The sequence below is a fragment of the Sinocyclocheilus grahami genome, unplaced genomic scaffold, assembly GCF_001515645.1.
Source record: "Sinocyclocheilus grahami isolate Dianchi unplaced genomic scaffold, SAMN03320097.WGS_v1.1 scaffold1187.1, whole genome shotgun sequence".
In the NCBI taxonomy this organism is placed as follows: domain Eukaryota; kingdom Metazoa; phylum Chordata; class Actinopteri; order Cypriniformes; family Cyprinidae; genus Sinocyclocheilus; species Sinocyclocheilus grahami.
Genome location: NW_015506366.1, coordinates 30,692 through 44,768, shown reverse-complemented (window position 1 = coordinate 44,768; position 14,077 = coordinate 30,692). Strand labels below are relative to the sequence as shown.

Below are 14,077 nucleotides of genomic sequence, written 5' to 3'. Positions count from 1 at the left end.
TGTGTGTGTGTGTGTGTGTGTGTGTGTGTGTGTGTGTATGTGCATTATACGAGTAAAAGAGCACCACTGCAGGAATATCTTTATAAGGATCAATTTTATATGCACATATATTATTAGCAGACTTTCCACAATGACCAGGGAAGGACTCCACTGCTGGTGTCAGCAAATAGCTTTAGTGTCACCAAAAAGGTAGATTATGCAGTGGCAGTGGCTTGAGAAATGTGACCAAAATCTCATTGGTTAGTCAGATTTATTTATTTTTATTTTTTATTGGATGAAACCGGTCTCTCTCATTCTAGAAGTGAAAAGGCCTTGAGGGCCTTATGTTTTAGTCACTTTCGTGCTGGTTTTGGCAAGGCTACACAGTTTGAGATGGTCTACCTGCAGCAATAGCCAGCCTAACCAGCCAGTGCCAGTAATAGACATTGTCTTATTCCAGTAAGAGCTTGTGCAAGCTTGTGCCAGAAAGAGAACAGTGCCGCCCATCTAAAACAGGCCCAAACTGCTCTAAAATGTTTTTGTTTTCAGCAGTAGTGTAGAGACTGTTATTAGTGGTGTGTGTGGTCACTCTTTGAAAATGTGAGTAATGTCCTAAAGCAATAGCTCTGCATGCATACAGGATTTGCTGGCCCCGCACTTAGCATGAGAATACTGTTCCAAAGGCAAACCATATGAGAACTTGACCTTCTCATGCAGATTGGGAAGGAATTCTTTCTGTGACAGATATGCATCATGAAGCCTAATAGGAACATCACTCAATGCCTTGATACGTTATTCTCTCCAATGATTTTAAGTAGAAAGTGTACCCAGGCCTATGAAACATTAACCCTTCTTTCAAAGTCAATGATAACTGCTATACATTATGCTCTTCAGCTTTTTCCTTTAATCATCCTTTTAATATACAGTTAAAAGAAAAAAATCATATCAGCAAGACACTGACACAGCACAGCCCAAAGAGCTCAATGCACTGCATATTATGTGAAAAACCCTGGTAGCCAGTCATACAGCCATCTCCACTTAAAATAAAAGAGGTTCATGCTAATTCTCTGCATATTTGCCAGAAAACTATAGGGGCCCCATTGCCAAGACAACTGCTAAATTGATCGAGAGAAGGTCACCCACCAGGAAACCTAGCCAAGTTAATTTTTAGCATCACCCAAGCTGTTGATGAGACTCAAGCAAAGGATGTAAAACAGCATGTTACACCCTGAGTGCACCACTGCTCATAATTAAAGGCAGCCAGACCGACCCAGTATTTTACACATGAGAGGATTTTTTAACATACATGGATAGGTTGAACGCTCCCCAAACCCCCATGTACATTACAATATATAACAAAAAGATAATAAAAGATTTTTGACATCTTTTGTGCAATTTTTCATCTGTATATGGATATAAAGTGAACTTCATAAGACAATGAATAATTGTTTTCTATGGAATATGCCCAGGGGCATCATGCACCTACTTTTTTTGAGGGGGCTTCAGTGACAGATCTGGCACTTCTGCCCGAGTCTGTGAGTCATGATAGTCTAGAACTGTAATTTTAAAATGTGCATGGGGGTTGGATTCAAATCCTGATATAATACACATTTTTATAATGAACTGAACTTGACTGCTAGTGATCGTCCTGCATTTTCCTCTAGATGCAAGATTACTTTTTTTGTGATTCATGAGAAAAACCCAACCACCCTGAGTGCACCACTGCTCATAATTAAAGGCAGCCAGACCGACCCAGTATTTTACACATGAGAGGATTTTTTAACATACATGGATAGGTTGAACGCTCCCCAAACCCCCATGTACATTACAATATATAACAAAAAGATAATAAAAGATTTTTGACATCTTTTGTGCAATTTTTCATCTGTATATGGATATAAAGTGAACTTCATAAGACAATGAATAATTGTTTTCTATGGAATATGCCCAGGGGCATCATGCACCTACTTTTTTTGAGGGGGCTTCAGTGACAGATCTGGCACTTCTGCCCGAGTCTGTGAGTCATGATAGTCTAGAACTGTAATTTTAAAATGTGCATGGGGGTTGGATTCAAATCCTGATATAATACACATTTTTATAATGAACTGAACTTGACTGCTAGTGATCATCCTGCATTTTCCTCTAGGAATGCATAGATGCAAGATTACTTTTTTTGTGATTCATGAGAAAAACCCAACCCCAAATGAATATAACTATTTTAACTTCTGGTAACACTTTATTTTACCGTGTCCTTGTTACATGTTACATGTACTTACTATTATAATAACAATAAATTATGCATAATTACATGCAAGTAACCCTAAGTCAAACCGTAATCCTAACCCTAACCATATAGTGAGTACATGTAGTTAATTAATAATACTCAGTACATAAATGTATAATTACACTGTAACAATGAATGACACCTTAAAATAAAGTAACCTAACCTTTTACCGTAATACTTACTGCAATGTCTTCAGATCCAATTATATACTTTGAATTATGAACTGAATTAAGAACATACATTACCATATTTATTGATGCTATTCCGGATATAAAGAACATGCATCAGTTTATAAAGAACATGAAGTCCTGCATCAGTTCAGTCTTTGACATACTCTGTAGCTTGTAAAAACAAATGAATTTAAGCCCTTAGCATTGGACATCGCAAGGCTAAACTGCACCAGTGCACCTTATCTCTGCATTTGGAAACACATTTTGTACATCAGAGAGCGTTCTCTGTAGTCTTTAATGTGTCTCACCTGCAGCACAGATTCCCAAGTGTGACATTTACAGGGGTCATATGATGCGATTTCAAGTTTTCCTTTCTCTTTGGAGTGTTACAAGCTGATTGTGCATAGATTCGGGCTCTGTCTTTTTGTCTTTTTTTGTCTTACATTTATTTTGAAAGATGAAGCTCGCGATTATGGTAAGGGGCGTTACATTTCCGACGAGTGCTTGCGGTGTTCGGCCAATCACAATGCACTGGGTCAGCTGGCCAATCAGAGCAGACTGCGCTTGTCGGAAGGAGGGACTTTGTAGAAGCGTTTGAGAGAGACGGGGCATAGAGGACCTACAATAATGTACAGTATTTGAAAAATAATGTGTTTTTTGAACATTAAAGCATGTCAACATATTCTGTTACAACAAATACACAAAATAATGATCTTTAAAAAAGCATCATATGACCCCTTTAAATGGATATATAATACATATTTCAATAGATTATGTTATGTTTTGTAACCTTTTGGATAGATTCGCCCAACTACCCACACACAAAATCTCTGCATGAAACACATAAGCTAAATTACATATTTTGGCTTCAAAAGTGCCAAATTCACCAAAAGGCAACATCTTTGGGTCACTATTAATTTTGCACCTACAATAATTGTGGAACTTAATTATCAAATGTGAAAATCTTAATTTTTTTGTCTTTTGGAAGTGGCATTTGAAATCCATTTGGATCAAAAATCTGTGGGGGTGCATCAGTTTGAATAGGCCTGATGCCACTGAATATGCCTGGCCTTACTGTGATAATCTCAGGATAATTCATTACTAAATGAAATTTCTTCGAATGGACTTTCTCGGCTTGTCAAATGGCCCATATTTTTTGTTGTAGATGAACATAATGACCAACACAGCTAAATAGATAAAAACATGGTATTTTTGTAACTTGAATAGATTTTGATGAATGTCTCTTGTCATTTTCCCCACTTTCCTCGGCTGCGAGACGTGTTTCGTGTTGGCTACTCTGCCAGCTATCATTTTTCAGCATTATTGGTCAGCATTTCCCCCTAATAGCTTTTGAACAGCTGTTATTTCGTGGCCTCTACATGCGCGGAGCTGTACGGGAGATTGGCATCACTCGGTCCCTAATTAGGCAGCCTGCACTTCACCAAAACAAACATTGCTCTACAAAGAGATCCGACTCAATAATGCCAACAAAGTGCTTTCTGTCTCCCAGCAAAAATATTTCTGCTTCTCGCCTCTACCTGTGCCAGAACAAAATCAGATGTCTCAGGTAGGTGTGCTGTGTTTAGAATCTAAGACAAAAGATGATTAGAAATCATAACTCCGTTATAATGCAGAACATTGATGAAATGGATGTTGAAAAGATGGATTTTTGAAACGGAGCTGATGGATTTGGCGTATGAGATTAAATGAGTATACTGACATGCTTCTAAAGATGCTCTGATGAGAAATGAATGGAATGAGAAGGCTAGCAACACAGAAAGATCAAGTAGCTCAAGGATACGGGGCAGATTTCAATATGGTCTTCTGTTATGAAGCATGAACCTTTTTTGATGGCAAGATCAGCCTTTTTCTGCAATAAACACTGAGCATGAAAACCTAGGAATGAAAATAACAGCTAGAAGGCAACATCAAGCATCATAGTGCAAGGAAGAAAATAAAAGATACAGAGCAGCATGTAGAAGAGACATGAACCACTGACCAAAGATCATGACGCTAAAAAGCTGTAGTAAAAATGTCGCCAATGGCACACAATGCCAACCTGACCATTTTTGAAGAAGTGGCTGATGGACCTACAGTATATGTCATATTTTTATTTGAATGTTATTTAGACAGTGTTGGTCAATGGCTAAGTGACTTGATTCCACATTTGGCATTGATTTCTACATTTTCTAGTCTGAAATAGTGAGTCTTGACACCAGTCCCGGGGCTAGACCATCGTTAACCTGTTATGTTGGACAGAGTGAGGAAATGCCTGAGGTTATTGTCCTGTGAGCTTCTGGTTAATATCACGTCAGGGGAAACGTGTCTGCTGTTACAGGACAATGACAGTTGGGCCGCTTCCATTCCATCAGCCCAGATGGTGGGGCACATGCTTTGCCCCCCCAGCTGGCTCATGGAAATGTCACAAGGTTGGCCAGCATTTGGTTCATGATGGGATAAGAAATGCAGGAAAGTGTGTTTTACTTTTGTTGATGCTTTGCTTTCAATCTCTGTGTTTCAGTGAGAGCCTTCAAGGGACATGCTAATGCTACCATATCACAGTTTAAGAACTTCAGAGTAACATATACATATTCTAAGATGGAGTGAGGTTTTAATAGGGAGAGGTTAAATAATTTGGAATGGGACATGGGATGCTCTTCTTTTCAAAAAAGTTCCAAAGTTTCAAAGGATGTTTTGGTAATCTTAACACTTAGGAGAACGTTCTTTGATGTGGTGTTAGGATAAAACTCCTTCCCTATTTTTTTTAACACCCTCATCAGGTTCATGAAGTGAAACTGGCAAAAAAAGTATTTTGAAAATCATCCCACTGGGCATTTGGTGCAGTGAAAGAGATCAAGAGAGAGCAGCACTGAAGTGTCATATGCTAAATACTTTAGATATTGCATAAGCATAGTGTTTAAAACAACAGCATCTCTCTCTCCAAACACCCACATGGAGTTACAACACACGTATTTATATCACACTTCAAAACAATCACTTAAAGTGAACATAATAATATACAATTAATTACATACACTGCTGTTCAAAAATTTGAGGTACGTTTTAATTATTATTTTTTAAATGAATACTTCTATTCTGCAAGGATGTATTACATTTTGTGTCAATAAAAGGCATTTAAAATTCAAAAGATTTCTACTTAAATGCTGTTCTTTTGAACTTTATATTTATCCAAGAATCCTGAAAAAACGGTATTATGGTTTCCACACACACACACACACAAAAGGCAACACCACTGTTTTAACATAGGAAATGTTTCTTAAGCACCGAATCAGCAAATTAGAATAATGTCTGAAGGATCATGTGGTACTTAAGACTGGAGTAATGACTGCTGAGAATTCAGCCTTGCCATCACAGAAAGAAATTATATGAACGGTAGTATATAAAATCAAAGATCAAAGACATCAAAAATGTGTACTGTTGGTGTGCTTCCATGTGAATGTTGGTGTGCATACCTTGAATGTGAGCCAATTTGGATAAAAGTGTCTGTCAAACACATAAATATAATTGTATCACATGTATTCCGATGGACTAAAATGTAATGGAAAGGAACATGGGAGCATCAGTTTAAGCTTCAAGAACATTAAAGCTGGTATGTGGTTGGAAAAAAACAACACTATTTTGGGGGTTGGGGGTTTAAAATATTCAGAGGAAAGCTTCAGGATTAACATTCAGATGGAGCCACTGTTGTATTACATTTCTGTTATATTCTTCCTGTGCTGCAGAGGCACTATAATAAAATAAAAAAATCTAATGAAATACTATCTAACTTTACTCTGACAAGTTATAGTACATACTCATGTCTACATGTCTTATCTGCATATGAATCACGTTTTAAGTGGAGAGGAATATTGAATGCATATGAAGGAAGGTTGATTGCATGCATTATCATGGTTGATCCAAGAACATTTATTGGAGTGGAGACTGCATGAAGATTTGAGATACATAATTAATACTGAGCGCTCACTAGAGACAAATAATGGATGAAAGAATAGAGAACACAAGATGTAAAGCAAGGCAAACCACCATTTAATGTGCATTCCTCATAAATTATTTTCAAATAAATGAAACTAGACCAGCAATAGAGTCATCCTACCAATAGCTCAAGTAAAGCCTGCGTGCAAAAGCCTCATTCATTTAGGACTGATCATTTTCCAGATTCTGTCATCAAAAGGTATCAGATGAAAGCAAAAAAGTAATGAAAGGCCACAGTTGTGTTCTAGTTCCTTGTTTGTGCTCATCTCAAACTGACAATTCACACAATTTTCAAAGCATCACTCTAAAAGTGTTTCTATCATATTAAAGTAGCTATTTCAAACTTTACATTTAAGTAAGATTTTGCACTATCGCCTCAATTAATTCAACTTGATTAAATCTAAGAATAAAAATATAAAATAACATTTGACCTTCTTTTTCTTTCCTGGCATGAATTTAAATTGTTTTAACATATTGTTTAACTTACTAATGCTGTAAACATTTGTGGGGGGAAAAAACAAATAAATAATTTTGTCTCTCATGAGCCACACTTTAAAAAGAACAAGAGAGCAGGCTCTGATCTACCTCCCGAGAAACTATCTGTTATATATTTATGTGTGTTTACACTGAGGGAAGATGAGGTAGAGGAACAGCATGATGGATTATTACACAGAGAACAAAAGTAGAGCCATATGTGTGCTAGTAACTGCAACTGAATTGTAATATCTGCAAGAGCAATTCATTCTTGTACCAAAAAAGCCACGCGTATTGAAAAGATTCATGATCCAAAAATGTTGCTCTTCTAATCATAACAAATGAGTGAATGAGACAGCATACGTTTTACAACGACTCTTATATAACTGGCTGAACGTCTAACGCCTAAGAGGTCATAGCTCCACCGGATAAAGCTTATCTCAGATCAGTGATAGATAATAGATGCATGATCTACAATAAGGCGGTCTACAATAATCTCCTCTATGGTTCAGGCGTAGGAGAACCAATAAGGCTGTTGTTATTGTCTAAGATCAGATGATAATTGCAGACAGAGCACACGTGTGTCAATGTCAGCATTTCAGGACAAACCCAAGTTAATGAAAATGTGTCTTCATAAGACTGTAAACAGAATATCCACAGAATCTACTGACTATCCACTAACCTGCAGTGCAAAACATTTGTCAGACCTAGTTTGTCAGCATCAGAAATTCAGCAAAATCTGTTTCATTCTGTTCCATGTATCACCCTCTGCAGATGTGAGGCAGGGGATGCAGTGATTTAGGCTGAATAAAGCCTTGATTAATCAATATTTTCATGCTCGGACGCCCACACAGCATAAATCAGCATGGAGATGAAGTCAAGTTAACAATATGGACAACACTGTCAATGCTCTTCACCGCCTCTAGCCTTTCAAGGCGATTTATATTATGCACTATAGTCTTAATGGCATTCTCTCCATTTTCCCTTTTATCACTTTCCAAGGTGTTTCAGTACAAATTATTCATTTTTCATGAACATTAAAACAGAAGCAAGTTGGTTGTGCATTAATATTTGAAAGAAAATGTGAATTGGTCATGTCTCGTCATCTACTGTAACTTTAGTGCCAAGCTATTATACTGCAAACAGAAAAAAAAAACACACCTGCTCCACTATCTTTCGGCAGATGCTTATGAGAAGTCGCATCGTGATACGCGATATGCACCAGTCATTCATTGTACATTGATACGGGTTCATCAGATCCAGTTAAAGTTTACATTAGCAGGAATCGTCTTTAAATCCCCTGCACTCTTTCAATAACTGAATTGATTTCAGAGTGTTTAGAATCTGTATGAAACCAATGGGTCTAATAAAAAAGCATCTAAAGAAAACACAAGTCAACTTTTAATACAACGTTAAACGGCACTGCAGGTACTTACAGTGACTGGCGCACATTGCCGAGCTGAGAACGGAGAGCAGCGTCAAGCTGACAGCAAAAGCCTGTGACTTTGGCAACTGCATGTTGTCCAGGTTTCCCGATGGCAGTATATCCTAAATGCGAATAAAAAAATCTATGTATTTCCAATACGATTCGCGCGTCTCTCTGTTCTCATAAGTATTTCAGTGGCTCGTGCCTCTCTATCCTGACACCAGCAAGCAGCAGAAAGAAGCTCTTAAAGACACCCACAGCTCCCCAAACGCCGTCATCGTCATCCCTCTAACGCGCACACACTTACACACCGCGCTCCCTCCTTTACCACGCGTCCCTCATTTTCCAAAACAAACACTGGTTGAGCTCCAAATGCATCAGAAGCCAGTCCCATATGACATATAAATTTGTTTTGGAGGAACAGAGGCGAACGATGTGGAAAACTGTATGTGGCATATTCATCAGGGCATAGTAATTTCGTCAGTGGATTGTGAGCCGACACGCTTTCAGCACCATGGGCAGCTCCACCAGGACACTGCCTGTTGATGTTTAAGAACATAGTAGTTGGTTTCCAGCTGGTCTAAGATGGTAAAAGCTGGTTATTTGTTGGTGCGATTAGCTGCCTGACAAGCAATCATGTTCCAGCTTGAACATTTGAAGCTGATGTTAAACAGCTGGTTGAGATGGTATAAAGGACCAGCTAACCACATGGCTAGACATCCACATTTTGACTTATTTATTTAGCAGATGCTTTTATCCAATTATTTACAAAAGACCGGATAAGACAACTTAAGGTCTAACTATCTTAGACCAGCTACAAACCATGTTCCAAGTTCCAACACAATGCTACCAACTGAATGAATTCTGATTGATACAGAAAACGTCTCTAGGTTACGTATGTAACCATGGTTTTCTGAAGGAACGAGACGCTGCGCCGAGTCGCTTTGGAAACGCCCTTGCGTGACCGCGTTCTGAAGCACGTGTCAAATCCGTCCAATGGAGCAGCGAGACGTCACGAGCAGGGTGACGTAAGCACCAGAAAGCATAAAAGCGCATCCGGCCGGGCGCAAACCAGCTTCGATGACGTAGCGCCTGCAGGGATGCAGGGAGTATGGCAAAGAGACGCAGCGTCTCGTTCCCTCGGGGAACCATGCTTACATACGTAACCTAGAGACATTCCCCTTCAGGAACTCGAGCTGCGTCGAGTCGCTTTGGGAACGAGAATACCCACTGCGCCATACTACCAAGTCCCTGCCTGTGTGTGTATCCTATGAGCACATCACGAAGAGAGAACTTGGGAACCTTCCAAACCATTCCGGTTGTCTCTCGACAACGCTCTACGGTCACACGCAGACGGCAACGCAATGTTGCTAACCTGCATCCTATCTCTACATCCTCTACTGCACCTCTTTCTTTCTCTATGGGTCTCTGGAATTGTCAGTCAGCTGTCAACAAAGCAGACTTCATTTCTTCTTTTTCTTTAAACTCCACACTTAGCATCTTGGGCTTGACTGAGACCTGGATTCGTCCAGAAGACTCAGCAACCCCAGCTGCTCTTTCGAACAATTTCTCTTTCTCTCATACCCCCCGTCAGGTTGGCCGGGGTGGGGGCACTGGTCTGCTCATTTCTAACAATTGGAAATACTCAACCCACTCTCCCCTATGCAATTACAACTCATTTGAATCTCATGTGATCACTATAACAGCTCCCGTAAAACTCCAGGTTGTGGTAATTTACCGCCCTCCTGGGCAAATTCTATCCACCTTCCTAGAAGAGCTGGATGGGCTGCTGTCCTCATTCCCGGAGGATGGCAGTCCACTTTTAGTCTTTGGCGACTTCAACATTCATCTGGACAAGCCTTATGCTACAGACTTCCATTCACTCCTTGCTTCATTTGATCTCAAACGACTTACCACCACAAGCACGCACAAATCTGGCAACCAACTTGACTTAATTTACACACGCAGTTGTACTGCAGACAATATTCTGGTCAAACCCCTACATATCTCTGATCATTTCTTCATTACATTTCAACTACATTTTGCTACCTGTGTGCCACCAACCCCCATACCGGTTACTTTTAGACGAAACCTACGCTCCCTTTCCCCCTCCCATCTTTCCTCCGTTGTATCCTCCTCTCTTCCCTCACCTACCCATTTCTCATCTCTGGATGTGAATGCAGCAACTGACACTTTATGCTCTACTTTAACCTCTTGTCTAGATGATATTTGTCCTCTCTCCTCCAGGCCAGCACGGGCTGCCCCCTCGAACTCCTGGTTATCCGATGTTCTTCGTGAACATCGGACCAAACTCAGGGCAGCTGAGAGGAAATGGTGCAAATCAAAAGATCCGTCAGACCTAAGTATGTATCAGTCTTTGCTTTCATCTTTCTCTGCTGAAGTCCATACTGCCAAATCTTCATACTTCCACAACAAGATCAACAGCGCTCCAGACACACGTAATCTCTTCAAAACTTTCCATTCTCTCCTCTGTCCCCCTCCACCACCTCCTACCACTTCTATAACAGCTGATGATTTTGCCACATTCTTCACAGACAAAACCAGAACAATCAGTAGCCAATTCTCAGCCCCACACACACAGGACTTCAAACCAACCCCACCCACTCCAAAAACTCCCATCTTCTCCTTCTGTCCCCTTACTGAGACAGAAGTATCAAAACTTCTGCTCTCCAGCCATCCTACAACATGCCCTCTAGACCCAATCCCCTCACACCTCCTCCAAGCAATCTCTCCTACACTTTTACCAGCACTCACACACATCATCAATACATCTCTCCTCACAGGCACCTTCCCCACTGCATTCAAGCAGGCTCGGATAACCCCACTGCTCAAAAAACCTACATTAAACACTTCACTTACAGATAGCTACATACCTGTCTCTCTCCTTCCATTCATAGCGAAAACCCTCGAAAGAGTTGTTTTCAACCAGATATCATTGTTTCTTTCACAGAACAACAAACTGGATCCTAACCAGTCAGGTTTCAGGAGTGGCCATTCAACTGAGACTGCGCTACTGTCAGTCACAGAAGCCTTGCGGATTGCAAAAGCTGATTCCAAATCATCAGTCCTTATTCTGCTGGATCTTTCTGCTGCTTTTGACACTGTCAATCATCAGATCCTCCTGTCTGCCCTCTCTTCAATGGCATCACATGGATTCCACTTCGCTGGTTTGAATCCTATCTCACTGGTAGGTCTTTCAGGGTGTCTTGGGGAGGGGAGGTATCCAAAGCACATCAACTTGTCACTGGGGTTCCTCAGGGATCAGTTCTTGGACCCCTCCTCTTCTCCATGTACACAACATCACTGGGTCCCATCATACAAGCACATGGCTTCTCCTACCATTGCTATGCTGATGACACACAGCTCTATCTCTCGTTTCAACCAGATGATCCAACGGTAGCTGCACGGATCTCAGGCTGCCTGGCAGACATCTCGGCATGGATGAAAGAATATCACTTACAGCTCAACCTGGCAAAGACTGAGCTTCTTGTCTTCCCTGCCACTCCAACTCTACAGTATGATTTTTCCATCCAGCTAGGTTCTTCTACAATTACCCCATCAACTTCGGTCAGAAATCTTGGTGTAACTTTTGATAACCAGCTGACCTTCAAAGACCACATTGCAAAGACCGCTCGATCTTGCAGGTTTGCATTGCACAACATCAGAAAGATCAGGTCCTTTCTAACGGAGCATGCTGCACAACTTCTTGTCCAGGCCCTTGTCATCTCTAGGCTGGACTACTGCAATGCTCTTCTGGCTGGACTCCCATCAAGCACAATCAAACCTCTACAAATGATTCAGAATGCAGCGGCACGACTGGTCTTCAACGAGCCCAAAAGAGCCCATGTTACACCTCTCTTCATCTCCTTGCACTGGCTACCGGTTGCGGCCCGAATCAAGTTCAAGACATTGATGCTTGCATATAGAACAGCCACAGGCTCAGCACCCGCCTACTTCCACTCACTACTACGAATTTACATCCCCTCCAGAAGTCTGAGATCCGCTAGTGAGCGACGCCTCGTGGTACCATCACAGAGAGGCTCAAAATCACTTTCCAGAACATTCTCGTTCACCACTCCTGGCTGCTGGAACGATCTTCCCACCCCTATCCGGAATGCTGAATCCCTGACAATTTTCAAGCGACAGCTGAAAACTCATCTCTTTCGTAGCTACTTGACTTCATCATAAAAAAAAAAATAAAATAAAATAAAAAAAAAAAAAAAATTTATTCCTTCTCTTTCTAGCTTGTACTAATTTGAACAATGTCTAAGAACTTGGTATTACAACCACTTCTTGTGTCTGTTTGCCTCTCTTAAGAAGAATCGCTTTATGTATCCCCCAATTGTAAGTCGCTTTGGATAAAAGCGTCTGCTAAATGACTAAATGTAAATGTAAATGTAATAATTATTTGTTTACAGTGCCCATTGTCACAGTAAAATATACAAATTAAGTAAATTAATGTACTTAATTTATTGAAGCAACTTATGTTTGACGAATGAAGATCAAAGTTGGGTTGCTTAAATTGTAATTTAAAAGAATTTAAGCCCCGTAACAAAGTCAGACTGAATTGTATCGAGCGACTCATTAAACCAGTAACATTCTCTTAGATAAGCTTTTGGACGTATCCGAACCATGTTGAGCTGGGTTAACAACAGAGAACCATCTTTTTTTGGAAATGACCGACAAACTGAAAACTGATAGTGAATTCATATACTGAGAGTGTTTGGATTGACCCGAGGAGCTCACTAAGGGAGCAAACAATAACTGTAACTCTTTCCCCACCAGGGTTTTTAAAAAAGTTTCCATTATTTTGTGTATTTGGTGTAATGAAATGTGTTTTTGATGCATTAGTTTACTGACCTAATAAACTCTTTTGGAGTCAAGCAAAACGTCACTGGGCCCACTCATCGTTTTAATCATTTAATCATATTAATTATACTGCATGGAATCGATCTTATTGATATAGATATCATACCTCAAAGTGATGATGTTACTGACCATTTCCTTGTATCGTGCATGCTGCGTATTACTGATATTAACTATATGCCTCCATGTTATCGTCCAGGAAGAACTATTGTTCCAACCACTAAAGATAGATTCAGATATAACCTGCCTGATTTATCTCAACTGGTCTGTGTACCCATAAATACACATGAACTAGATGTAATGACTAGCAACATAGGCACTATCTTCTCTAATACATTAGAAGCTGTTGCCCCCATCAAATTGAAAAAGGTTAGAGAAAAACTTACTGCGCAATGGTACAACAGTAATACCCATTCCCTCAAGAAAAAAACTCATAGTCTTGAGCGCAAATGGAGAAAAACTAACTTGGAAGTTTTTAGAATTGCATGGAAAAACATGTCCAGCTATAGACAGGCTCTAAAAGTTGCCAGGGCCGAGCATATCCACAAAATAGAAAATAACCAAAGTAATCCAAGGTTTTTATTTAGCACAGTGGCTAGACTAAGAAATAACCAGACACCACCCGATCTAAATATTCCCTCACAGTTTAATAGTAATGACTTTATGAATTTATTCACTGATAAAATAGATAACATCAGAAATACAATAACAAATGTAGATTCTTCTATAATACTTCAGCTTCATTCATCGCACCCAAAGATAAACTGCAGTGCTTTACAAATATAGGACAGGAAGAGCTAAATAAACGTATTACTGCATCTTAACCAACAACATGTTTATTAGATCCTGTACCCACTAAATTAC

At 39.9% G+C, this 14,077-nt stretch overlaps 1 protein-coding gene across 1 annotated transcript in view; it reads right to left on the bottom strand.

Moving 5' to 3' along the window:
* Positions 1-8,600, bottom strand: part of LOC107567780 (contactin-associated protein-like 5) — a 72,703-nt gene extending 64,103 nt beyond the window's left edge. Inside the window, exon 1 of the mRNA XM_016253529.1 lies at positions 8,337-8,600. Coding sequence (XP_016109015.1) covers positions 8,337-8,418 — 82 coding nt within the window. The 5' untranslated portion in view covers positions 8,419-8,600. The remainder of the gene's footprint in view (positions 1-8,336) is intronic.
* Between the last annotated feature and the right edge of the window lie 5,477 nt (positions 8,601-14,077).